This window comes from Cyrtonyx montezumae, unplaced genomic scaffold, assembly GCF_038088225.1.
Source record: "Cyrtonyx montezumae isolate F1298 unplaced genomic scaffold, pur_monq_1.0 scaffold_17, whole genome shotgun sequence".
Taxonomy (NCBI): domain Eukaryota; kingdom Metazoa; phylum Chordata; class Aves; order Galliformes; family Odontophoridae; genus Cyrtonyx; species Cyrtonyx montezumae.
This window is the reverse complement of record NW_027071903.1, coordinates 15,082,349-15,108,181: the sequence shown is the minus strand read 5'-3', so window position 1 is coordinate 15,108,181 and position 25,833 is coordinate 15,082,349. Positions and strand designations below refer to the sequence as shown.

Below are 25,833 nucleotides of genomic sequence, written 5' to 3'. Positions count from 1 at the left end.
ATGGCGGGGCAGCGAGCCCCGCACCTGCACCTGGCGGAGCTCAGCGCATCGCAGTTCCTCGACGTGTGGCGGCACTTCGACGCCGACGGTCAGTGCGGGCCGGGATGAGGGGGAACGCGAAGAGATGGGGGAACGGGGGGGTCCCGAAGGGTGGATGTAGGGGTGCGGGGGGGGGGGGTGGCAGCGCGGTGCTACTCCGGGTGGGAGCGGAGCGCAGAGCCGGGATGGGGTGTTGTGCAGGGAGGGAGAGGGACGGAAAGGGGGAAAAAGAGAGGAGGAAGGCAGAGAAAAGAAAAAAGGAAAGGGGGAAGGAAAGAAGAAGAAAAAAAAAAGGTGAAAGGGGCGGAAAGAAAAAAGACGAAAAAAATTAAAAAGAGAAAGCAAAGCGAGAAAAAGAAAAATCAGGAAAACTAAAAAGATGCAAAAAAGGCAACAGCAAAACCTAAAAAGGTGCAGAAAAGAGCGAGTGGAAAAAAAAAACAACAACAACAAACCAAAAGATGTGAAACCCAAAAGACGCAAAAGGAGCGAAGCGCAGCCCTGCCCTGCACCGTGCAGCCCCCCGGGCTCTGTGCTCCCCCACGGTCTGGGGGGGGATCCAAGGAGACTCTTCGGGTGCTTGGGGACGAGCACAGGGATGTGCTGAGGTGTCCGGGGCTCTGCAGGCGCCCCCAGCGTCCCATTAGTGCGGCTCTGCCGTCGGAGCCCCCATCCCATCCCTGCCCCGTGTGCCCCCGAGTGTTTCATTTCCTTTCTTCCCCGTCCCCAGGGAATGGCTACATCGAAGGCAAAGAGCTGGAAAACTTCTTCCAGGAGCTGGAAAGTGCCAGGAAGGGCAGCGGGGTGGTAAGGGCACTGCATGGCCCCGCCGGGGTGGGATGTGCATGCTGACACGTTGGCCATCCAGCCTTAATGAGGAAGCCCTAACGAGAAGCAATAGGGGAACTGCGGGGCTTTTGGAAGGGGGGGATGGAACTGAGGTGCAGGTTGTCCATTGGCTCCCAGTGTCCGGGTCGTGCTGGGATGCTGGTGGCCGTGTCGCTTGGGCCATTTGGTGTCATCCCAGCCAGGCTATGTGTCCTGTGTCCTCTGTCCTGGAACACGGGGATGGGGTGGAGATGGGAGTGGGATGGGATGTGAATGGGGACGGGGATGGGATAAGATGGAATTGGGATGAGAATGAGGATGGGAACAGGGACTGGGATGGGGTGGGATAGAATGGGGATGAGGATGAAGACAAGGATGGGGTGGGAACGGAATGGAGATGGGAGTAGGATGGGGATGAGTGAGAACAAGGATGTGGTCAGAGATGGTGATGAGATTGGGTCAGGAATGGGGATGGGATGGAGTCAGGGAGGGGCACGGGTGTGGGGATCGGATGGGGATGGGATGAGGACAGGGATTGAAATGAGGACTGGGATGGGATGGCGTGGGATGAGGAGAATGTGTCTGACCCCTCTTGCTGCTGGCAGGACTCCAAGAGGGACAGCCTCGGAGACAAGATGAAGGAGTTCATGCACAAATACGACAAAAACGCAGACGGCAAAATCGAGATGGCGGAGGTGAGGGATGTGGGAGGAGGACGGAGCTGTGGGGCCATCGCTGGTGGGTGGGGTGACGCATGGCAGAGCTGGGATGTCTGCGGTGCCCTGCTGAAAGCATCTGTCCCTGCAGCTGGCACAGATCCTGCCCACGGAGGAGAACTTCTTGCTGTGTTTCCGCCAGCATGTGGGCTCCAGCTCAGAGTTCATGGAGGTGAGCAGGGTGGGCAGTGAGTTTAGGGGCCATTGAGCACCGTGCCTCCGTGCTGAGTGCTTTAGGGATGTGCTGGGGCTGCTGTAGGGGTACCAGGAGCCAGCTGGGTTTTGGGGACATGAAGTGAGGATGCACGGCTGTCGTGCTCTGCCTGGGTGCTGGCCCCAGGCTCCAAGCTGGAGGCAACATCTGGAAGCAGAGTTCAATTGGGCAGGGTAATTAAATATTTAGGGTCTGTTGTAGTGAGGACAGTGGCACCTGAACATGGGCTGGGAAGTATCCAGCCCGTGGGTAATCCCAACAAGGTAGCACCATGGACAGCGGCTGGCTGATGACAGGGGTGGGATGTCCCCATTCCACCGGGATGCTGTGGGGTCGTCACCAGGGTTGGGATCCATGGTGACGCCCACGGTGGCCCCTTCACAGGCATGGAGGAGGTACGACACGGATCGCAGCGGCTACATCGAAGCCAATGAGCTGAAGGTGGGCTGCCTGCCTGGGGCCGTCCCCGGTATCACCCAGGGTGACAGCCAGCGGGACGGTGTGGCACTGTCCTCGTAGGGCTTCTTGTCGGACCTGCTGAAGAAAGCGAACCGGCCGTACGATGAGGCCAAGCTGCAGGAGTACACGCAGACCATCGTACGTGGCAGCCAGCGGGGACATTGGGCCTGGCCCCACACGGCTTTGTGGGCCCCCATGGTCCTACAGTGCCAACGGGAGGGAGGGATGGGGCGGGGGGGTGACCTGGTCCCACTTGTGTCCCAACAGCTGCGGATGTTTGACATGAACGGGGACGGGAAACTGGGCCTCTCCGAGATGTCCCGGTAAGGCCACAAGAGGTGGGGAGGAAGAGGGAACCCCAAAGACACCCACAGGAGGTGTTCTGAGTCAGGTTGCTACCTGTTTGGCCACACTAAACTGTTTTGTTTTTAAGGAAAAAAGACAAAAATCTGTATTCTGGAAAGGCCGCTTCCAGGTGCCCATCCACTCTGCGCAGACCCCACTGAGTCTAATGGGGCCTAGTCTTTTTTTCCTCTAGGCCTCCCACCTTTCCCACCTCTGCCCTGAGGCTCAAACTGACCCTGGAAAAGGAAAGAATGGGGGGGGGGGGGGAAAGAGTGATTTTGACTAAATCATGTTCCCTCCTCACCACAGAGACGCGGGTGGGCTGGGAACGTTGGTCGCACGTTGGCCAACGTGATGTTTTTTGGGCAGCCCGGTTCACTGCTCCCCAACCACCCTTTGCTTTTCAGACTGCTGCCTGTGCAAGAAAATTTCCTTCTTAAGTTTCAGGTAGAAAATAGTTATTATTGTAATTACCATTTGTACCCCCTGCTTGCAATTCGCCTCTTCACATCCCCGTCTCTTGCTGCCTAGGGGATGAAGCTGTCCTCGGAGGAGTTCAATGCAATTTTTGCTTTTTACGACAAGGTATGGGGCTGGTGGGAGAGGAGGACGTGGGGAACCCCAGTATGAATAGGGACCTGAAGACAGAGTGGCTTGGGACAGCCCTGCGTCACTGGGCTGAGGCTGGGAGGATGCTGGGGAGGTCTGGGTGAAGGCTGGCTTCTCACTGGGCACGTCTCTGCTCCCTCTGGAGGGCTGAGAGAGTTAGGGGTGGGGTCTCTGTATGGGGCTGGGGAGGTTGGGGTCTTTCCAGGGAGATGTCTGAATGGGTTTGGGGAAGGTTCTGGAGAAGGCTTTGGGGTCTCCTGGAAGAAAACTGCTCCTTCTATGAGAATGAGAGGGTTCTGGGGGGGTTCCCATGAAGGCTGGGGTCTCCTTATCTCTTGTTTCCTCTGTGGGGCTGAGAGGGTTTGGGATGGGATCTCCTTGGGGAGATCCATGCTCCCTCACAGGATCACAGAATTGTAGGGGTTGGAAGGGACCTCTAGAGATCATTGAGTCCAATCCCCCTGCCAAAGCAGCTCCCTAGCCCAGGTAGGTGTCCAGGCAGACCATGAGGTGGAGAAGGTTTGGGGAAGGTTCAGGTGAGGGTTGGGATCTCTCTTGGGGAAGGTTCAGGTGAGGGTTGGGATCTCTCCTGGGGAAGGTTCAGGTGAAGGTTGGGATCTCTCTTGGGGAAGGTTCAGGTGAAGGTTGGGATCTCTCTTAGGGGAGGTTCAGGTGAAGGTTGGGATCTCTCCTGGGGAAGGTTCAGGTGAGGGTTGGGATCTCTCCTGGGGAAGGTCAGGGTGAATGCTGGTGTCTCCTTGGGGACACTCAGTGTGTTTGGGAGCAGTTGGGTGGTCTCCAGGCTCACATCCCATCCCCCACTCACCCCACCAGGACGGCAGCGGCTTCATCGACGAGCACGAGCTGGACGCATTGCTGAAGGACCTCTACGAGAAGAACAAGAAAGTAAGAGGGGACGAGCGGGGCGGCAGCGCACCCACGGGGTCCAGGGCGACCCGTCCTTCACCTCAGACCTCCCCACAGGAGATGAGCATCCAGCAGCTCACCAACTACCGCCGGAGCATCATGAACCTGGCGGATGGAGGCAAGCTGTACCGCAAGGAGCTGGAGGTGGTGCTGTGCAGCGAGCCCCCCATGTAGGCTTCCCCCCCCACCCCGGCCCGGCCCCGTGGCGTGGTTCTCCCATTAAAATCCCCGCTTTGGGTGTGATGTTATTTCTTTCTCACCCCGTCCACTTTCGGTGGCTTTGGGTTGGTTGGTTTTCTGATTTCTGGGTGTTATTTGGAGGTGGGAGCGCTTTGCTTTGGTTTTGTTTTATGTTTGGTTTTTTTTTTGTTGTCGTCGTTTCTCGAGTCGTTGAGATTTCTTTATTTTTCTCTGTTTACCAAAGAAGAGTTATTTGCAAATAAAGGCGTGAGGATGCCTCGTTGGGGCAAAACCGATAGATTTAGAGCAAAACCCAAACAAAAACAAAGAAAAAAAAAAGGGTGATTGCACCTTTGCAGGCGTTTTTTTCTCTATTTTTTTTTTCTGGGATGCTTTCTTGGTGGGACAGCTGGGGGTTCCCGTGCCTGTTGGAGGCCTCAGCCCCATGGGGGTCCCACTGTGGGTTAGCACAGTATGGCATTGTATGGCCCTGTCCATCACACTGCATGTCCATCACACAGACTGTGTGGAGCCGTGCAGCACAGGCTCACAGCATGGTCGGGTTGGGGGGCACCTTACAGCCCACCCAGCTCCAACCCCTGCCGTGGGCTGGCTGCCCCACAGCTCAGGCTGCCTACACCCCATCCATGTCCTGGGGCACCTCCAGGGATGTGGCACACGTGGCTCTGGGCAGTGGTGCCAGCAACTCGCCGCCCTCTGAAGGAAGGATTTCCTCCTGACACCTAACCTACACCTCCTGTTAGTTTAAAGCCATTCCCCCTTGTCCTTTGAGACAGTACCCCAGATGGGGCCTTGGGAGTGCAGAGTAGAAGGGGACAATCCCCTCCCTCGCCCTGCTGTCACCCCTCTGTTGGTGCAGCCCAGGATGCTGTTGGCTTTCCAGGCTGCAGACACTCACTGGTGGCTCAAGTCCCACTTTTCATCCTCCAGGACCTGCAGGTCCTTCTCAGCAGGGCTGCTCTCAATGAGCTTTTAACCCATCTGTAGACGTGTCTGACATTGCCCCTATCCAAGTGCAGCACCTTGCACTTGGCCTTGTTCAGCCTTATTAGGTTCATGGCGCAGTAGAGCCCCGTATGGTGCTGTGCACACCCGAGTAGACCAGTATGACCCAGGCTGGTCCTGTAGAGCCCAGTATGACCCTATATGCTCCAGTACAGCTCTGTATGGTACAGCGGAGCCCTCTACAGCCCAACATGGAGCAGTGCAGTCCTGCACAGAGCCGTGCTCTGCATGGACCAGTACATGGCGCTGTAGAGATCAGTATGGCCCAGTATATTCCTCTATGGTGTAGCACAACCTTTATGGCCCAGTATAACACAAGTGTAGCCCAGGAAAGCCAACGTGCTGCAGTTCAGACCCATACAGTCCCATATATTCCAGTACTGCCTAGTACAGCCCACATATGTACAGTGAAGCACGGTCCTGCACAACCTGGTAGAGTGCTGTATAGTACAAGAGAGACAAGTATAGACCAGAATGTTCCAGTAAACCCTGTACAGCCCAGTATGGCCTTGTATGCACCAGGATAGCCCAGCACGGTGCAGTAGAGCCCTCCCCAGTCCAGCATGGACCAGTGCAGCCCTGCATGGACTGACTCCATGGTGAAGTATAACCCTGTGTGGAGCAGTACAAACCCATGTGGTCCAATACAACACGAGCACAGCCCAGTATAACACGGTATGCTGCAGCGCAGTCCTGTACAGCCGTATGCAGCTGTGCTTGTCCCTGTACAGCCCAATATGACCCAATACAGCCCAGTATGACCCATAACAGTATAGCCAAGCATGGCCGAGCCTGATGCAATACAGCCTTGTACAGCCCAGCATGGCGCAGTATGACTCAGTACAGTCTCGTACAGCCCCGCATGGTTCAGTACAATCCTGTAATGAACTGTACTGGTCCCAGCACAGCCCAGTACGGCTCAGCACGGCCCAGCGTGTCCCCGCACAGCCCCGTCCCCCCGCCCACATCGAGGCGCGACGCAGGGAGCCCTCCCGGCCGCCAGGGGGCGCTCCTAAGCTCAGCGCGTCGGGCTGCGCATGCGCGGGGCGGAGCTGAGCAGGCCCGGCGCCGAGCTCAGAGCCGTCCGCACGCTGCCGCCATGGCGCTGCTGCAGAGCCGCCTCCTCCTCAACACCCCGCGCCGCGCCGCCGCCGCTGCCCGCGCCAGGTGAGGGCCGACGGCGGCTCGGAGCCGCGGGAGCGCTTCCCGTGCGGCTGAGCTGGGCGGGGAGGGCCTCCAGAAGGGCCTTCGGCGGGGAGGAAGCGCGTCCCCGCGGCCGGCGGACCCGTCCCGGTTCTGAGGGGCTGGGGGGCGGGAAAAAGGTTGCCATGGCGACTGCGCGCTGATTGGCGGGCGGGCGAGGCGAGTCGGGGGGCGCGCGTTCTGATTGGCTGCGGCCCGGCTTCCCCCCACCTCCTCCGGCTGCCCTTGAGGAGCCGCCGTGGAGGGCGCGTGGGGGGGGGGAGAGGGCGCGAATACGAGCGTGGGAACGTCTGAACTCCGGGCTGGGGTGTGCAGTGGGGCGGGGGCTCTGTAGTGGGGCTGTGGGACAGGGATGTGGGGATGGGAACAGGCTAGAGGACGGGAGATGCAGGGACGTGAGAGGGATATGGATATAAGGCCTGGGGACACCAGGACAGGGACGTGGATGTGGACATGGGGGCAGAGATGGGTAACAGGACAGGGGATGTGGGGACTGGGATGTGGACATGGAGCCAAGGGACACGGGGCAGGGACATAGGGACAGGGATATGGACCAGAGGCTGGGGATGAACCCAGGGGCATGGCCGCGGATGGACATGAAGACAGGGACAGATGCTTGGATAGGGATGGACATGAAGATGCAGGGTGCAGCTGGAGCCCTATGAAGAGCTGCATGCCCTGCTCCTCCTGCTATGCTGTTCAGGCACTTATCTGTGGTCCTGTGGCTGAGAAGCAGCGTGTGCTGGAGGATCTGAGCCTTGTTACTCTTCAGGACAAAGCCTCCTGGTCTGTGCTGGCCTTGGTGGGCTGCAGGGAGCCATTCCCAGCCTGGGACACTGAGGAAAGCAAGGTTTCCCTATTGCAGCAGATGCAGAAGGCTGTTAGGTGCTGATTTACCCCATTCTGCCTCTTGCTACCTGGTGAGGTGATAGTCCCCGGTGCCTGCTGCTCTGGATGCTGAATTCATGCTCTTATCAACAGCTGTTGCATCTGTGGGTTGTGCCCTTGGACCTCTTGGCCCTGTGCCTGCCCTGCAGTAGCCTTCTGGCCATAGCTTTCCCTTGTTCGGGTTCACTGCACACCTGCAGATTAGCAAATTGGATCTAGGTCACTTGAAAGCAATGCAAGCCGTGCCGTGCTGTAGTTAGGAGCCTTTGTGCAGCCCCAGCTGTTTGTGCAGCATGTAGGATGCTCAGCAGTTTTCTGTTTGCTTTGCTAACTCCACTCTAATGAGCTCAGATGCAGGCACTTTGAAATCAGGTCAGAGCTGATGAGATCCGAAGCAGTTAAAGCACTCCTTTGGTACACGGAAGTGCACCAGGGACGGGCAGTGCTCAGCCCTGCTGGACCAGAGAACGGCTGCTGTGAATGCTTTTATTTGATGGGCAGCTTGCCTGCTGCAGCCCTTTAGGATTGCAGCCTGTTGGTGTTGTTCCCTCACAAATATTTGCTCTGGCCTTTGGCCTCTCTGCCCTGCTGGGGCTTGCAGAAAACCCCAGGGATTTGGCAGAGGCTTTGGGATCTGTGTGCTGTGAGGTTTGGCCCCCCAACGAAGGAAACCTGTGAGTGCCTGCTTGCCCAGAGGAAAGCTGCTTTGTGTGCCTGCCTGAGCCTGTGAGCCATGCACTCCGCATACACCTCTAATGGGCGCTGCTGGTTGATGAGGTTCCTGACCAAAACAAAAAGCAGAAGACTTCTCTGGAACAAGAGCTGTGCTCTGCATCCCAGCGCTGACTCCCTTGTGTCCAGAAGCAGATGGAGACACTCTTTGCTCACACTGGATGCCCCTAGGGTAGTGCAACCACAGCTCGAGCTTGTTTTCTATCAGGTCTTAGCATCTCCAGCCCTGGTGTGTGGGCAGAGAGGTTGTGCAGTTTATAACTTTGACCTTTATTTGAGACCAGTGCTCATTTATTTGCCAGAAATGGAGTATAGCGCAGTGCAGAGACAGCACGTTAAAGGGACGTGGGGGTAGCGGTGTGCTGGGGCTTGGGAAAGCTTTGACTCTCATCTCCTGGGTGTCTTGACGTGTTTGAAGAATCCAGCATGGGCTATTTCCCCATTTCCCTGCCCAGCTCCCCAAAAGCAGTGGAAAAGCCCTTCTGCTGCAATCACCCCCAAATCCTCAGGCCAAGAAGGGGAAAATCAGCCCTAAACCTGCCCTAAGCTGATAGAAAGGCTCAGAATGAAAGTGCTTAACTATGGGGTGCTGGAGCTTAGATAAATGCCAGCAGGATCAGAGGTAATTGCAGCATTGGAGCCAGTGACGTGCTTAAGTGTTTGCAGAATTGGGAGCATAAACACAGTGAGCTTGCTGTCAAGGACAGCCCTGGTACCCACCCAGCAGCCACACCGCAGGGCAACGCATGGCACGTCCGTGGCACCACTGACTCATCCTCCTGTACTTTACAAGTCTTAATTACCTCTATGCTTAGCGGTCTTAGCATCTTCCATTTTTAAACTTCCCGAGGTGTCTGTGCCTTGGACGTGCTCGCTGCCTATTTTTTTTTTCCCCAGTGCTTGTCAGGAATAGAAACAGGCGTTTTGTTTGGAAGTGCTGTGCTGCTGGGAGGAGGTAGGGCAGGGCGCTGAGCTCGGGGCTGTGATGAGAAGCAACCTACGTGTGTGAGCGTGTTGATGTAATGATGGGACTGGGTCAGACAGGCCTGAAATGGACTGAATGGGAGGAGAAATGGCTTTGGGAGTTCTGCCAGTCATGCTGGTGCCCGAGCTGCCTGCTTCCACCTGGGCAGAGTTCCCGTGTAACATTAGCCCTTCCAGGCAGGAAAGCTTGGTGAAGCTGTCACGGGGCAGCATTAGAAATGGGAGGTGGCTTGCTGTGTTTCTCCTTTAGCTTTCAAGACAGAATCCTGCCCAAGCAGAGCTAAAAGCCAAGCTGTGCCATGCTGCATGCCTCATCCCCCACCGAGCACAGGGTCTGCATGACACTGCCCCTCAGGATGGAGCTCTGTGGAGTCATCTCTTCCCTTCCAACCCAAAGCGTTCTGTGATTAGCAATCCTGCCTCCAGGTTGAGGCTGCTGTGAAACCACTGCTCCTCATGCACTCTTTCAGTGGGACTGGAAGACACTGTGGTCAAAGAGTAACACATTTTGTTTCTGTAGCGTGGCTTGGTGTGGTGCTGTTGACGTTCAGAGAAGCTCTCTGCCTTCAGGATGCTGTGCCAGTGGGGCAGGGGGCTCACAGGACTCCTGCTGACGTGAGCAAGGCTTGTGCTTGGCTGTGGGGGAGAGTGCCTTTGCACTGGAGCACGTCAGTCCTTGTGTGGGGAGGAAGGCATCCTGGAGCAGGGCAGGGTTTGTTGGACGTTAGTAGCTGAGAGCAGTGGGGAAAACTGGTTAATTTCCATACACAAGAGCCATTCAGGAGTTAGAAAGAATTGCTTTCTGCAATTGTCTGCATCTGGCTGAGGTGCCCTGGGTGAGACAGTGATCCAGAAACCCAAGAGCCATGGGGCACAGCACCATCCCCACTTCTCCAGCCTGATTCTGAGCTTCTTGTTTCCCTTCAGCTCATGGTGGTCCCATGTGGAGATGGGTCCCCCCGACCCTATCCTGGGGGTGACCGAAGCTTTCAAGCGTGACACCAACTCCAAGAAGATGAATCTGGGTGTGGGTGCGTACCGGGATGACAGCGGGAAGCCCTATGTCCTGAACTGTGTTCGCAAGGTGAGCCTGGCCCCGGAGCAGGGGTGTCTCTGTTAGCAGGGCCAGTGCTTTGGAGACACAATACAGCCAGCTGTGGAGCAGTAGGGGATAAACCCCGTGGGTCCTGTTCCCGTTCAGGGAAATGTAATTTATTGCTGACCGCCGGTAGCCCTTGAACCTGACTGTCCTCTGAACCTCAAGGTGTTTCTTGAATAAACTGCCCTTCCCTGGGCTGGCCCACATGGGATAGAAGAGCTGGTGTTGTCTTACTGGATTAGTCTTAAAAATTCTGCTGAGCCTTTGTTACCAGCTTGCCCTTAAGCCAGTGTAAAACTCCAGCCCAAGGAGCTGACTGTGGACACTACCCTTGAGGGGATTATAGAGCCTTTCAGGGCTCTATGTGTACAAACAGGCCGTTAGGAATGGCTGCCAGCTGAAGCATGCATCCACTGGCTGCTCTTGGTGTATAGATGTGTTGTCCTTAGTTGTCATTGGTTTGAGATTTAAAGCCATTCTTTGTCCTCCGTTTCCTGGGTCGGCACGTACTGCAACTGTGTCACAACCAGGCACCCTGGGTGGTGTCACGGGAGGAGCTTTTTGGTGCTGTGTCTGTTCCTGCTGCCCTGGGAGTGCAGGCAGGATTCCCAGAGAAGATATTGAAATCACTCTTATTTTTTTCTGCTCCTCTGTAATATTTGAGTCTCCCAGTTTGGCAGAAACGATTCCAGCTTGGGCAAAGAAACACGTGTTGATGTGCAGCAGCATTAACAATTCCATGGCTCTGCCTGTCTGATACTGTCACCCTCCCGGGATCTGTTGCCCACGCTAAAAGCTGAGTGTCACCAGGCATATGTGCTGCTGCCCCTGGCTTTGCTGGGCTGTGGTCTCTGGAGGGAAGCTCCTGTCAGCCAAACTTTTGAGTGAGCAAACGTGAAGAGAAGTGACCTTGAGCTGTCATCCACTGTCCTCACCATGGTAATGCTTCCGTGCTGATTGTGTGCCCTCCTTTCCAGGCAGAGGCCATGATAGCATCTAAGAAGATGGACAAGGAGTACTTGCCCATTGCGGGGCTGGCGGATTTCACCCGGGCATCAGCAGAACTGGCACTGGGTGAAAACAGCGAGGCCTTCAAGAGCGGCCGGGTAAGGAGCAGACTGGGGGCAGTGGGTGGGCAGCACTGAGCCGTGTGCTCACATATGGGCACCCAGCAGAAGGGCTGGTGTGGGCAAGCAGCCTTTTCCCAGGGAGGGGTCAAAACCTTGCCAGGGGTCCAACTCCCTGCTCTGCAGCAGGAGTTGCTGATGCCTGTCCCCTCCAGCCCCGTGTCCCTGTTTGGGTGTGCAGCCGCAGGGCTGTGCGGCTGCTGATGCTGCTGGGATGGTTGGGCCTTTCCCTGTATCCTACTACGTCTGTTCAGATCCTTGTAATTTTTTTCCCTTGCAGTATGTTACTGTGCAGGGTATTTCTGGGACTGGATCTCTGCGAATTGGAGCCAATTTTTTGGTGAGTGACTGGGTGGAGAAGGAAGGAGCATCTTTTGACGAGAACCAAATCTTCAGGTCTCTCTGTCTGCTTGAATCCGTCCATTCTGTTTGAACCCTGTGTCTTTCTCTTGATCAGCAACGGTTCTTCAAATTTAGCCGTGATGTGTATCTACCCAAACCATCCTGGGGCAATCACACGCCCATTTTCCGCGATGCTGGCCTGCAGCTTCAGGCTTACCGCTACTACGACCCCAGAACGTGTAGCCTCGACTTCACTGGTGCCATGGAGGACATTTCTGTGAGTTGCTTTCCCTGCCTGGAAGCAGGGAGGTGATGCGGGGAGAAGGGTGAGCTTCTTATGTTGGGTTAAACGTGGTGAGGAGCCATATTGTGGCTGGAAGCTCTGCAGAGCTCATCTAAGCCATCTCAGGGCAACGGTCTCACCTCAGCAGCTGAGGGGAGTGCTCAGATGTTGTTAATCACTCACTGTAATGCCTTTCTTAGAAAATTCCAGAGAAGAGCATCATCCTTCTGCACGCGTGCGCTCACAACCCCACCGGAGTGGATCCCCGGCAGGAGCAGTGGAAGGAGTTGGCATCTGTGGTGAAGGTGAGCATGAGGGTGCCCCAGGAATGCTGTACCCTTCACAGGAAGACCACATCTCTGTACTTTCTTGAGTAACATCTGATCATCACCGAGGCACGGGCAAATCCCTGCCCTGGAGTTGCTGTGCTGATGGCAGGAGCCAGACAAGGGCACCCATAAAGCTTCTGTCTGAAGGGAGAGCTGTAAAGAGAGCTGTGAGAGTGAGCAGTGATAGTTCAAGGAGAGCCTCCCGATACTCACATGCCTGCTCTCTCCTTGCTTGCTTCACCCGGGCACTCTGTGACTCTTGTGGCTTCTTTGCTGGCAGAAAAGGAACCTCCTTGTGTTCTTCGACATGGCCTACCAGGGCTTTGCCAGCGGGGACATCAACCGGGATGCCTGGGCTCTGCGGCACTTCATCGAGCAGGGCATCGACGTCGTGCTGTCGCAGTCCTATGCCAAGAACATGGGGCTGTACGGTGAGTTGGGCTCTCTTCCAGGCTGGATTAGCAGCGGGTGCCTTATTGGAGATGCTGTGTGTCCTCCCCCTTCCAACTGCTCCCTGTGCCCAGCCTGCAGCATTGAACAGGGCGCAGGAGGAATCCCCTGGGAGCTGGTGGAGATCTTTCCGTGGAGGAGTCCTGCTCCAGCCCAGGGTATCCTTGGGCAGAGGCTGGGACCTGATGGGCTCTGTTTCAGGGGAGCGTGCGGGTGCCTTCACGGTGATCTGCCGCGATGCAGAGGAGGCCAAGAGGGTCGAGTCACAGCTGAAGATCCTCATCCGTCCCATGTACTCCAACCCACCCGTGAATGGAGCCCGCATCGCCTCCCTCATCCTCAACACCCCTGACCTACGGAAGGAGTGGTAAGAGGGGACTCCTGATGCTCGCAGTAGCAAGGCACAAAGTGTCTTTGGTAGCCTTGTGTTGTGCTTGCTGCATCATGGGCAGCTCTTAGTTCAGGCTACAGTCAGAGCCACGTGCTACTGCTTTCCTTCAGGGAAACCCCTTCCCAGATCTAATTGACATCAGCTAGCATCAGTCTGGCCTGGTGTGTAAGGGCTCTCCTTGTGCTGCTGAGGCAGAAAACACCCAGGGTGTGGGGAAATAAAGCTTCCCTAGGGCTGAAGGCTGCTAGAGCTGCCAATTGAAGGAGTGCAAAAAAGCCAACTGAGGCATTGTGGCCATGTTTCACACGGGGGGGAGTAGAAGCTTAAGCCCCCTGGGAATTAAAACACAGGAATGTCACCCTGGTGCTCTAAGCCTGCTTCCTGGTGCCAGCCTGTGCTGCTCCAGCAGCTGGCTGTGCAGAACAAAGGCTGGCTGTGTGTTGTGGCCATGCTGCTTTGGCAGGCTGACACCATGGCTGATCCAGTAGAGAAGTCACCTAGCTGCGCTGCCTTGCAGCAGGGGCTGTCTGCCTGCACTAGGGGGTGCCCTTAGCACTGCCCAGATGGTATTTTGTGTGAGCCCCCAGCTCTCACAGAGCTTTCAGAAGTGAGAGATGCCAAGATTCTGGTCATAGTGTCCAACAGCAGTGGAATAAATAAGTAGCAGTCACCTTCGGATAGCTGGTTGTCCATCCAAAGCATGAGGTTCACAGTCCCTGGGCTTTCATCAGCTGTGTGACCATGCCCTGGGAATGCATGGCTGTGGTCAGTGATTGAAGGCACGCTCAGTGCTTTTGGGGTGCAGGACTCCCACAGTTGGAGAGGGTTTTCTTCCAGGGTAGCTGGGAAGGAGTCACATTGGCTCATCTGAACCCTCATCTGAGCAGTACCTGGGTTGACTTCTCAGGCTCGTGGAGGTGAAGGGCATGGCCGACCGGATCATCAGCATGAGGTCTCAGCTGGTGTCCAACCTCAAGAAAGAAGGATCTTCCCACAACTGGCAGCACATCACTGACCAGATTGGCATGTTTTGCTTCACGGGGCTGAAGCCTGAGCAGGTAAGCACAGTTCCTCCTGTCTCGAGGTGTTGTTTGTGGTACTTGTCAAGAGGATACACAGTGCCAGTGCCAGAATGAGCCCGTGGGGGTAGCTCTTCTCAAGGAGAAATGTCTTACCAGCCTGCAGAAGTGGAGTATCACAGGGAGCTGTGTCTTGCTCTGCTTCCTGTTGTTCTTGTGGAGGTTGAAAGCAAACGTGTCCTGCTTCCCTGGCAGTCACTTAGTCCCTCTGAGGTGACTCCTGGCTGAACATCTGCAGGGTTTGCACATTGCCCAAGAGCTGAGCAGCAGCTGCTGCTGTCCCAGAGCTCTGCAGGTGGTTTGATGATGTGTCTGCTGGCACCCAGTTTGTTTTCAGTTCTAGCAAGCTGAATAATTTGCACTCCACCAACAGAATAGACATTGCTCTGGATTCTGGACTCTGCTCTTTCATCCCAGGTGGAGCGGCTGACGAAGGAGTTCTCCATCTATATGACAAAGGACGGCCGAATCTCCGTGGCGGGAGTTGCGTCAGGCAATGTGGGCTACCTGGCTCATGCCATCCATCAAGTCACGAAGTAAAGACAAAGGCGTGCTCTGGAGCTGCTGGCCTTCCCCACAGGTCAAAGAAGGGGAGGGAGAGGAAGCAGAACACTTCCAACCACAGCACTTAACGCCGCTGCTGAATGTATCTTGTAGATGAGTTGTTGTAGAAGCCTCTAGTCCAGATTGCACCACGTTGTGGAGCAAGGGCGTAACTGCTGGCTTCAAGTCGTCATAGCCATTCTCTCCTGCCGCTCATCCTTTGTCCATCAGCCCCAGCAATATTCTGTGCTGGAGGGAGCAAGAGGTTAGCACTCTGCACCCTACCAGCACACGCACCAAAGGCATCCCCATGCTTGTTTCTCCACGAGAAGGCTGTACCAGGCTGCTCACCCAGCAGCAGCAGCAGACAGGGAGCGGAGTGGGCTGCGTGGGGGCTGTTTGGGTTCATGTGCTGCCCTGCTCAGCCTGTCCCTGCTCCTGCACTCCCTGCTGCTGGACTCGGGCTTAGCCTGGAGGTGGGCAGTGCTGAAGCTGCCATGTAATGGGCTCTGAGGATTTGTCACCACTGAAATGTGCTCCGTTGTGGGCTCCGTTGTTTCCATCTGGGAATCTTTCAGGTGTCATTCACAGTGGCATTGGTGTGTGTGTGTGGCAGACTCCTGTCACTGCTCTAAACCTCTGCTTCCATGCTCTGAGGTCAAACAGTTTCTTACCCCTCAATAAGAACCTCCTCTGAAAGCTGCTGTGCGTGTCTGTGTTTCCCCAAGCCCTGTACTCCCATCCCATTAGCCCTGTGAGCCCAAACATGGGCTGGGCTGGGTCCAGCCTGACCTGGGGCTGCAGTGGCATCCACCTCTTCAGCCAAAGGGCTGGTGGTGGTAAAGTGCAGGAGAGAAGGGTCCCGAGAGAAGACCCTTCAAGTCTGAGAGCTGGCTATGCAAAAAGCATGCAAAAAACACCCTCACCTTTGGAAGAGGAGAGCACGGGATGCCCTGCACGTCACAGAATGGCTGAGATTGGAAGGGACCACAAAGCCCACCCGGGTCTGCGGGCTGGCTGCCCCCAGCCCAGGCTGCCAGGGCCCATCCGTGACCGGCCAGCGGTGCCTCACCGCCCTGATGGCTCCGCGCTGCTTTTCCATCCAGATAAGCGGAGGCGTGACCGCGTTGAGCTGGGCTCCTCCCTTCCCCGCGTCCCAAACGCAGCGGGGGCTGCGGGCCGAGCCCTCCCCAACGCCTCTGCGTCCCCTCGAGCCCCGGCGCTGTCACCGCAGGGCAGAGTCCCGCAGCGGTCCGACGCTGTTCCGACGCCGCCGAGCCCCGGACCGCAGCCGCTCTCCGACCCCATAGCGCGGCCCGGGGGCGTGGCGCGGGGCGGGCGGCGCCGGCGCGGCGAGCGGCGGGGGGAGGGACACGCGTGGGCGCTGCCGTGGAAGGCGGCTCCGGACCGCAGGGAGCGTGCCCCGCCGGGTGAGCAGAGGGGATCCCGTCGGGCCCAGGGTGGGCTGGGGGTACCCGCGGGGTGCAGCGCGGGGCCTCGCAATGCCGCCGAGTCGCGGGCTCGGGGCAGAACGCGGCCCAGGGGGGAGACCCGGAGGTGCCCCCGGGTCCCGCCGGCCCTCTCTCCGCGCTGCGGGGCGGTGCGTGGGGACGGGCAGGCTGCCGTGCCGGGCTGTGTGTGCGCTGCGGTGGTGGTTGCGGGTCTCGCCGAGCCCGGCCCTGACCTTTACCCCCTCGGCACGTGAGCGGCAGCTTCTGCAGCGCTTGCAGAAACCGGGGCTGGGATTCGGGAAGCGAGAAGCGACGGCGGGGCTCGTGCCTGCAGCATCCGTGGGGGCACCCATGGAGCTCGCTAGCCCTCCTGACCGGAGCATTCTCAGCAGCCTTGTGTCCTCCTCCAGCCCTTTGTAGGATCAGAGAAGCGGTGCCGGCCTGGCTGTTTGCTGTCTCCGTACCCGATGGAGCCAACGCCGCCTCGCTGCGTTCAGCTGAACCCGGTGTGGGAGCACTAGTGGGACACGAGCACCTACGCGGCGCTGGGAGGAGCGGGCTCTGCCGGCACGAGGATGGCTCAGGCCGCCGGGAGCATCAACACTGACGAGAAGGACTGGGAGTGGAGCGCCGATGCCGGGGAACGGGCCAGGCTGCTGCAGAGCCCCAGCGTGGAAGCGGTACCAAAGAACGGCGAGAGCCAAGGGAACGGCGCCGGGGCCACGTCGGCACTGGGTGCGGTGTTCATCGTGGTGAATGCTGCTCTTGGGGCCGGGCTGCTCAACTTCCCCGCTGCCTTCAACATGGCTGGCGGCGTGGCCGCAGGCATCGCGCTGCAGATGGTGAGAGATGGGACAGCCTGGACGGGCTGGGGGATGTGGGACTCCCTGTAGGGGCTGTGGGAGGAGGAGACCCGAGTGGAAGCCCCCTTGGGTAGGACCTCTGAGGGGCGATGGGGATGCTGTATGCCTTTTGGGGTGGCTTTAGGGAGCTTGGCTTGCTGCTGCCTGACTCGGTCCTCTCCCTGTCTCTCTGTTAACCCAGTGCATGCTGATCTTCATCATTGGAGGACTGGTCATTTTGGCATACTGCTCGCAGGCCAGCAACGAGCGGACGTACCAAGAGGTGGTGTGGGCGGTGTGTGGGAAGGTGCCGGGCGTGCTGTGCGAGGTGGCCATTGCTGTCTACACCTTTGGCACCTGCATCGCTTTCCTCATCATCATCGGAGACCAAGAGGACAAGAGTGAGTGCCCTGAGGAGCAATGGGTTGCGTCCCACCCTCTGGACAGGGGGAAGGACGTGACCCTTTGGGTAGATGCAGCACTGAGTGACGTGGCTGGTGGAGATGGGTTGGGATCGGACCTGGTGACCTTAGAGGTCTTTTCCAACCTAAAGGATTCTGTGATACATCTCTCTGCCCGCAGTCATTGCCGCTCTGGTGACGGAGCCTGAGGAAGCAGGGAGCAGCCGCTGGTACACGGACCGCAAGTTCACCATCAGTGTCACCGCCTTCCTCCTCATCCTGCCCCTCTCCATCCCCAAGGAGATCGGCTTCCAGAAATATGCCAGGTGGGTGGGAGAGCCCTGCAGGGCTGGGGGTGCTCTGGGGAGAGTGAGTGGCAGCGCCTGGTGTCTTCCTCAGGGAAAAAGGAGAGCGGGGATCATCCTGCTTGGAGGGGTCAGGGTAACCCAGGCTGTGCAGGCAGGGGGATGAGGCTGGAAATGTTGGGAGGAGGCCCTCAGACGTCCTCGGAGCTGGGAGGCAGGATGCTGACGGCTTGCTGTCCCCTCCTGCAGCTCTCTGAGTGTGATTGGCACATGGTACGTCACTGCAGTCATCATCATCAAGTACATCTGGCCTGACAAGGAGCTTGTGCCTGTGGAGATCCCCACCAGGTGCGTGCAAGAGACGTAACGCTGATGGTGGCCCACCAGTCTCCTGGACTTGTGGGCTTCCAGTGCTCCAGAACAGGATTAGAGGAGAACAGTTCACTTTTAGCTCTGTTACAGGTGCATGAGATCCCAGAAGTGAGGGCTCTGGGTCTCCTTTAGGGTGATTTGGGGTTATTTCCTTTACCCGTTTGGCTTTCCTTCGTGGTGCGAGGCTATTTCTGAGCTGGGAGGCCCCAGGGATTTTAGGGACAAGCAGAGTTGAGATCAGTTTTTATCACTGCCCAAATAGATCCCTATTTTAGGAATTCTTTTGTTTTTGATCCCAGGAAAACCTTTATCCATGCAAAAGCTCTGCCCTAGGTGGGAGGAATTGGTGGCTGAGGACTGGGCAGATCAGCAGAGGAACAAACCCGTTCCCGCGTGCCCCGCTCTGACCGGTGGCCGTTTCTCTCCCCAGCCCCTCCACCTGGATGGCCGTGTTCAACGCCATGCCCACCATCTGCTTCGGATTCCAGGTAGCTTCTTGCAGAGCATGGGATCCTGCGCAGCTCCCCGCTGCTCTGGCTCATCTCATAATGTGTCCCCTCACTCTCTTTTTGTGTCTCTGGCAGTGCCACGTGAGCAGTGTGCCTGTCTTTAACAGCATGAAGCAGCCAGAGGTGAAGACGTGGGGAGCAGTGGTGACAGCAGCCATGGTGATCGCTCTCTTTGTCTATACTGGCACTGGTAAGTGAGGGGACCCCATGGTGGCTTGCGTGGTCCTTGCAGGAGCTGTGAGCTCCTGGGGCACAGACGCTCCAGTCAGCAGAGTTACCGTGAACACACGTCCAGGAGGCTCTTTTCCCATCCCCCACTGAGTGTGCCCTTCCCTGGCAGGCGTGTGTGGCTTCCTGACTTTTGGGGCCAGCGTGGACCAGGATGTGTTGCTTTCCTACCCCTCTAATGACATCCCCGTTGCTCTTGCCCGGGCCTTCATCATCCTGTGCGTGCTGACGTCCTACCCCATCCTACACTTCTGTGGCCGGTGAGTGCAGAGGGGCAGCACAGGCTGGGAGGCACAGCTGGGAAAACCTCCTTCCTTCCCACGGTTCTGTGCCCACAGGGCTGTGCTGGAAGGCCTCTGGCTGCGCTACACCGGAGTGACAGTGGAGGAGGATGTGGTTCGGGAGCGGAGGAGACGCCTGCTTCAGACCATTACCTGGTTCCTCCTGACTCTCCTGCTGGCTCTCTTCATCCCTGACATTGGCAAAGTCATCTCTGTCATTGGAGGCTTGGCTGCTTGCTTCATCTTTGTCTTCCCAGGTACGTCCTGGGATGCTCTATTGTCGGCAGAGGTCTCTTGGCCTTGTTTTGCAAAGACAGAGGGGGTGGGATGGGGACACGGGAGCTAGGAGATCTTTAGAGAAGGAGGACCAACTGGTTTTGACTGCTGTCTCTGCTCCAGAACTGGGAGTGTGGGAGAAGCAGCAGGTTATGTGTGAACTGGGGCTGGGGGAAGATCATCCCATCAGCCAGCAGGATGGGAGGTGGTTGGGGTTGAACATCTCCTGTGGGCTGGAAGAAGTTAAGGAAAAACAGGAGAGGACGTGTCCCTGTCCTTGCCTCAGTGGAGCTCGGTTCAGCTCCCTGGTGTGCAGGGCGTCTGCTCAGTCCTTGTCTGGGTTCATTGTGCCTCCTGTCCCTCTCAGGGCTCTGCCTGATTCAAGCCAAACTCTCTGAGATCCAAGAAACCAGAGCAGTCAGGTAACGTGCTTCCCCTCTCCCTGCTTTCCCCTGTGAGATTTGGGCATAAAGGTCCCCTCTAAGTGCACCCTGTCCTTGTGCATCTGCAGCTGGTGGGCCCAGGTCAGCTATGGTGTGTTCATGGTCACCCTCGGAGCCTTCATCTTCGGACAGACCACTGCCAATGCCATCTTCGTGGATCTCACAGCCTGACCCCTCCTCCAGGCAGGACCCTGCTGCTGCTGAGGAGAAGTAGATTTCCCATCAGACTGAGGGAGAGCAGGGAGAAAACATTTTAGCATACTGGGAACGTCCAAGAGGAGTGTTGTAATGTGGGGCTTTGCTGGAAAAGCCCTGCAGGGACTTGTGTCTTGTTGTCTTAACACACCAGGCAGTCAGGCTTGCCTTCTCAGTCCTGACTCCCTGGTGGTGGAGGAGAACCCCACTCCCTCCGTGACGACATCCAGGTCAAATCCTTTCTGCCCCTCCCGGGTAGGCTTCACTAAGGGAACCTGTTTGCATTTGCACAGGAAAGCACACTGCATCCCTCAATGCTGGGAGAATTCCTTTCCAGCACTTTCACAGCTTGAAGTCCTTTTTCTCACTACAGCATCGGAGGGAAGCAGTGTGTCTTATTTAAAGGGAATTAGGGGTTGTGCTTTAATTTATAGGTGATGAGAGCGTGCTGTGATCAGGGAGTAAAACAAATGGCGCATCTGCAGAAAGGGAGAAAGCAAAGGGCGCTCTGCCTTACTGAGCAGCGCTGGGGTGATGCACTCTGGCTGATTTCCATCACCTCAGTGAGTGAGTTTTACTGTGCATGAGCACAGCAGTTCCTCCACCACCCTAAGCTCAGAGTGACAACCCCGTGGTTCTCTTCTGTGTCAGTGTTTGGTTTTAAGTTTGTTTTCCTGTGGCTCGTCTTGCCAGTCTGCTTCCATATCCGGGTGCTAGCAGGCATTTCCCCTCCCATTTTCCTCTGACCAGGCTGCATCTGCTGTTTAGGGAGTGTCACACTGAGCCTGATTTTAACGTGCCATTTGTGGGAAGAGGGGTCGGGAGGACCGCAGGAGCATAGTTTACATTGCCAGCCCCAGGCTCAGGGCTGGTGGTCCCCCTGCAGAAGGTGCTGTGAGCTGCATCCTCCTACTGGAAACACTAAGGTAGAACCGAGATCTTAAATGTCGAATCCAGCTCTTCTGGAGAGCGTGGCCGAGGAGTGTGCCAGGTGTAGGTTGTAAGGGACACTCTGGGGATAAAGCAATCGGTATGAATCCATTTTATGTTCTTCCCATGCTCATTTGTGCTGTGGCTGGTGCTGCTCTGAGATGTTCCTCCATAGCCTTCCCCAGTTTCTGCTTCTTGGTTGTTTCTTTGGGTGTAGAAGCTCCCCCAGCTGCAGATGAGGCTTGGGGCAGTTAAACCTCAGCAGCCAACTGCTCTTGTTGAGACTTTAACATCCCTTGGTCTTTGGCTTCTAAATCCCTGGGCAGGGAGAGGTTGGTGTTCACGTATACTCATGTACGGTCTCGAAGCAGTGCTAGGCAGACATGGGACAAGGCCCAGCCCATGGCAGTGGGAAGATGAATTGTGACACATTGATGCTGTCCTTGCCATGTTTCTTTCCCTCTGTGACCAGCCAGCAGTGTGTGGGAGGATGGCCCACAGGCACAGCTTGCTGGTGGCATTCATCCTGTCCCTACAGTGCTTGCAGTGTATGGGTGTGCTGTGACAAAAGGTGGCTTCAGCCTGGCTCTCTCAGTCTGCAGCTCCCAGGCAGTGCTGGCACAGCTCTGGGAAGTGCCTTTCACCTAAACACACATTTCTTTCCAGAATCTGCTCTGTAATTTGAATACCCCCTGCTTCCTTGCATCTCTCTGAGGTGAGATGGGAAATCCAGGTGGGGAATGAGAAGGAAATCCCAAATAAATGGTTCTGGGGGACTGTGTGAAGTATTGTGTCCCTCCAGCCTCCAGGATAGCTCCAGCCTCTGCACCTTCTGCTTTTCACAAGAAAAGGCTCCAGCAAACCTCCTGTTTGCATCTCCGTTGTGTGCTCACCTGGGGACAGGAGTGCTGTCAGTGTGCTGGGCTCTCCAGAAATCAGGCTGTGTTTCAGGGAGTACGAAGTGTGCAGTGTACGTGAGCATACACAGTGTGCTTTCCCAGAACGAGCACAGGAGATGTGAGCAGCCAGAGCCTGGGGTTAATGGGTGCTGTGTATAAACACAGTCCATCTGTGCTGCACATGGGAGCCTGGACATCACAGGCATGGGCTGTCTCCAAGCCTCTTCTGGCTCCTGACAAAGAGCTGGCTTTCCTATCCATACTTCCCTTCCCTTTTTTCCCCTTTCCTTTTTTTCCTTTTCTCCCCCCATTCTTTCTTTCTCTCTTTTTCTTTCCCCTTTTTATTCCCCTTTTCTTTCCCTTTCCCCTTTTTTTCTTTCCTTCCCTTCTTCCCTTTCCTTTTTCCCTTTTTTCTCTCTTCTTCCTTTTTCTTTCCTTTTTTTTCCCTCTTTCCCTTTTCTTTCTTTCCCTCTTTTTCTTTTTTGCTCCCTTCCTTTTCCTTCCTCCCTCCCTTTTTTCCCCAAACCCACAAAGATCCGTGGATAAGCACCTTGGCTATACCCACTGTGTCTGCAGCACCCACAGCATGGTCCCGAGCAGGAAGCAGAGCCCAGGCACGCAGGGCTAAGGGTGCCTGCAGGGACTTGGGGTACTTGTGCTCAGCTCAGCACTGGCATGGGCTGGAGCCAGCCTGCAGGATGTTTTGTGTCCGCACTGGAGATGCTGCTGTGTTTTCTCTCCCCGTCTTGCTCGGATCCAAGCAGTGGTGCAGGAGCCCTGTGTGGTTACCTGCACACCGTGGGGATGCCGGCCTTCCTCATCGTCAGCTGTGTCTGAAGCAGGGCCGCATCCTGCCCTGGCAGCAGGGTGACGCAGCGATGGGGCTGTTTCTCTGCCGCCTTACCGCTCCTGTGGCTGTTTACAAACAACAGACTTTTTATGTATTATGATGATGATGATTTTTAACCGCAAAACAAAACTGGATGACCTTGACTCAATAAAAGTGAACTTGTGGTGCGTACCCCGCGTGATTCCTGCACGTCTGTGTTGGGGAAGGACCCCAAAGCCACAAGCTCCCCTCAGGGTCGCAGAGCTATGCGCTCTCCCCTCTGCTCTCCTCACAGTTCCCTCAGGGCCGTACAAAATGGCGGCCGCGTTGGGAGGGGGGAGGGGCACTGCACTACCGCAGTCCGCCACTGGGGGGTGGGGGGGGGGCAGCGGTGCGCGGACCGTACCATTGCTGCGTGTAGGGGGGAGACGGTTGGGAGGACCGCACCACTGCGCCCAGGGGGAGGCGGTTGGCAACACTGAGGAGGGGATGCCGCGACTCCGGGCGCCCTTTGGCGCTCCCCGCCACTTCCTCTTCCTGCCTCGCGCTGATTGGCCGTCACATGCGGCCAACGCTTGTTGATCGCCGGTGCGCATGCTCCGGCCGAGACTTTCGCCGGCTCCCATTGGCCCGAGCGCTAGGAAGGAGTCCGGCCGGCTTCGACCAATCAGCGTTCGTTCCTCACTCCGCGCTGAGAGCCGGGGGGAGGACGGCGGAAAGCTCTGTGAGGATGAGCCGCGCCGATTGGTCGGACGGCACGGAGCGGCGCGCTCCGATTGGTCCAACGCCGAGCGGGTGGGCGGGAACCTCCGCGCGTTCCTCCCCCTCCACCCCCCGCTGGCGTGCCGCGAGGGGACGGGGGAGGGGAAAGGCCGCGACGTGAGCGCGCGACCCTGGCCGCCATTTTGTAGCGCAACGGCGGAGACGAGAGGAGAAAAGCGCGAGTGGCCGCAGCCTGCCGCCTTGCTCTGGCCCCGCCGCCCCTGAGGTGAGAGCTGTGGGATGGACTAGGGGCGTCGGAGCCGTCCGCGGGGGGTGGGGGAGGGGGAGGGGCAGCAGCCGGGGGGGTGTCCCGGAGGTGTGGGGCCGGATGGGGGAGCGCGGCCTGTGAGGGCCCGCGGCCTATCCCGCCCTGCAGCCTTCCTCAGGAGCCGTTCTGTGCTCAGAGGCGGAGCAGCGGCCCGGCCGAGCTCGGGCTGCCCTTCCCACAGCGCAGCGAGGGTGTCTGTGTGAGGCCCCGACCGGTTACTTGGGCCTTGGGCCGTATCCTTATCCGCTGTGGGAGCGCTCGTAGCGAACCGGCTGCGGTGACACCGCGTGGGGACAAGGTGCCGAGCTGCCGTCCAGGAGCTGCTGCTGTGCAGCAGTGGGAGCAGCAACAGTTGGCTGTGTTGGCCCGGCTGCAATGGCTCTATGGCTTTGGACAGTCAGGTTTCTATTGAACGATCAGCGGGCCACGTGTGGTTTGTTCGGGCCGCCTCATGCTTATGTTTGCAGCAGAAGTGAGGTAACTTGAAAAATAATAATCACTCGGTAAGTGCTTGAGGGTGACAGAGCAGCAGAACAGGTGGCCCCGGGAGGCTGTGGATTCCTTCTCTGGTATTATTCAGGACCCCCCCCCCTCCCCTTACGCTTCCCTACATGATCTGCTTTAGTAAGGGGTTGCACTGGGGGATTTCCAGAGGCACCTTCCAGCCCCTGTGGTTCTGTGATTAATTTTTTGTTACATCTCAAACTTACATCTGCTCACGATTCCAACTTTTAGAAGGAAGTATGGCATCTGCTCTCGATGGAACTTGGCTTTTTTCTTTTAAAGCAGGCAGCCATGCAGGTGTGGACCTGATAAGTCACTCGTAGCACACAGGCAGCCATGCAGGTGTGGACCTGATAAGTCACTCGTAGCACACATAACTTGAGTGCTTCCTCTTTCTAAGGTAACTGCATTGGCACTGACTAAGATTATAGGTGAGCCAAGCCTCAGTGAGGTGGCTGTCGTAAACAGGAAGCATGCTTAGCTGGTAGTGAGTACACGGTGTTGTTTGCTCTTTCTAGTATATTCTCTTATGTGTGTTCTTTTCTGTCATCAGCCATTCATCCTGACGGCCTGGTTTCTTGATGAGCAGACTCACAGCAAACTCACTTTCTCCCCATCTCTTCTCTTCGGAGAAACACCTCACCCTGTATACCCACCTAGTGTAGCACTCTTGGTTTTAATGATGTGGCTTTTTTGTATGATGTTTTCTGTCAGGAGTTGAGAACCAGCAAACGTGTCCTCCTGTTATGTCACTTGAGCTGTTTTATCCTCCACGTGGAGGGCTCGTGGCCCAAAGCCTTGAAACTCAGTGGGAGTAGTTCCTTAGCTCTGCAAGAATACTGAAATGAAAAAAAAACAAACAACAAAAAAAAACCAAGTTTGGCTTCAGGTACATTTGGGGTTGCTTTTCTGGTAAGGCAGTTGCTAAAGGTGTACTGAGGACTTGAGATTTGTTTCTGTTGTCCTCAGCAGTGAGGTTTGTTTCTCTTGATCTGCTTCAGGTTAGCAGGGAGTGTTTGAACTTGTTGGAGTGTTTTGGCCACACCTGACTACTGGTTACATATTAGTCCTCTCTGTCCTGTGCTTTCAGAGTCTAGCCTACTATTGTATCCTATTGATGTTGTTGTAATCCAGCAGAACTTTGCAGCTTTGAAGAGAATCCACTGAAGCTTCTCCCCTGCCAGATGTGTTGCTGACCCTTTGGTGTCCTCAAGAAGTGTTCAGGCAGTACAGCACTGTAGGTTTCAGCAAATATTTTCTGCCTCTTAAAAGTTTGCCCTGTTGCACAATACAAAACAGTGGTGTTGTAAGGGCTCCCCAGTTCTGTGTGTGAGAGCTTATTCAGTTACAGTATCGTTGGCCCTGTAACTTTAAGTAGCAATTTTGTCAGTAGTTGTTTTGGTAAACTCGTTGGTAAACTGGCCGAGTCCTGGTTGCTGTGGACTAGTCCAGAGGAAGGCTTGCCACACGGACTCAAAGCTGCTTGAATTCTTGAGGCCAGGCTAGGGAGATTTGTTCCCACTAAGAATATACGCATCTAAAAAT

The 25,833-nt window shown here is 56.5% G+C and overlaps 4 protein-coding genes across 5 annotated transcripts in view; all 4 read left to right on the top strand.

Annotated features, from left to right (window-relative positions):
• CALB2 (calbindin 2) lies at positions 1-4,615 on the top strand. The gene is made up of 11 exons (XM_065734269.1): positions 1-88; positions 770-846; positions 1,473-1,562; positions 1,675-1,755; positions 2,182-2,238; positions 2,317-2,394; positions 2,524-2,579; positions 3,009-3,048; positions 3,133-3,186; positions 4,045-4,116; positions 4,195-4,615. The coding sequence occupies exons 1-11, from the start codon at positions 1-3 to the stop codon at positions 4,309-4,311; spliced, it is 810 nt and encodes a 269-aa protein (XP_065590341.1). The 3' UTR covers positions 4,312-4,615.
• A 1,800-nt stretch (positions 4,616-6,415) lies between these two features.
• Positions 6,416-15,224, top strand: GOT2 (glutamic-oxaloacetic transaminase 2). The gene is made up of 10 exons (XM_065733416.1): positions 6,416-6,510; positions 10,078-10,234; positions 11,227-11,355; positions 11,657-11,716; positions 11,834-11,995; positions 12,202-12,306; positions 12,611-12,761; positions 12,982-13,147; positions 14,079-14,229; positions 14,668-15,224. Exons 1-10 carry the CDS (start codon positions 6,443-6,445, stop codon positions 14,788-14,790), a joined length of 1,272 nt encoding a protein of 423 aa, XP_065589488.1. The 5' UTR covers positions 6,416-6,442; the 3' UTR covers positions 14,791-15,224.
• A 1,432-nt stretch (positions 15,225-16,656) lies between these two features.
• On the top strand, positions 16,657-22,200 carry SLC38A7 (solute carrier family 38 member 7). 2 transcript variants are annotated; one of them, XM_065733394.1, is made up of 10 exons: positions 16,657-17,086; positions 17,289-17,487; positions 17,669-17,813; positions 18,042-18,140; positions 18,595-18,652; positions 18,749-18,863; positions 19,014-19,161; positions 19,240-19,439; positions 19,826-19,880; positions 19,970-22,200. In XM_065733394.1, exons 1-10 carry the CDS (start codon positions 16,820-16,822, stop codon positions 20,070-20,072), a joined length of 1,389 nt encoding a protein of 462 aa, XP_065589466.1. In that variant the 5' UTR covers positions 16,657-16,819; the 3' UTR covers positions 20,073-22,200. The 2 variants fall into 2 exon arrangements, with proteins under 2 accessions (XP_065589466.1, XP_065589467.1); XM_065733395.1 differs by lacking the exons at positions 19,014-19,161; positions 19,240-19,439; positions 19,826-19,880.
• Positions 22,201-23,610: 1,410 nt separating this feature from the next.
• The window catches only part of CNOT1 (CCR4-NOT transcription complex subunit 1), a 50,143-nt gene continuing 47,920 nt past the window's right edge, over positions 23,611-25,833 (top strand). The window contains exon 1 of the mRNA XM_065733422.1: positions 23,611-23,742. The gene's annotated coding sequence lies outside the window, so the exon portion shown is untranslated. The remainder of the gene's footprint in view (positions 23,743-25,833) is intronic.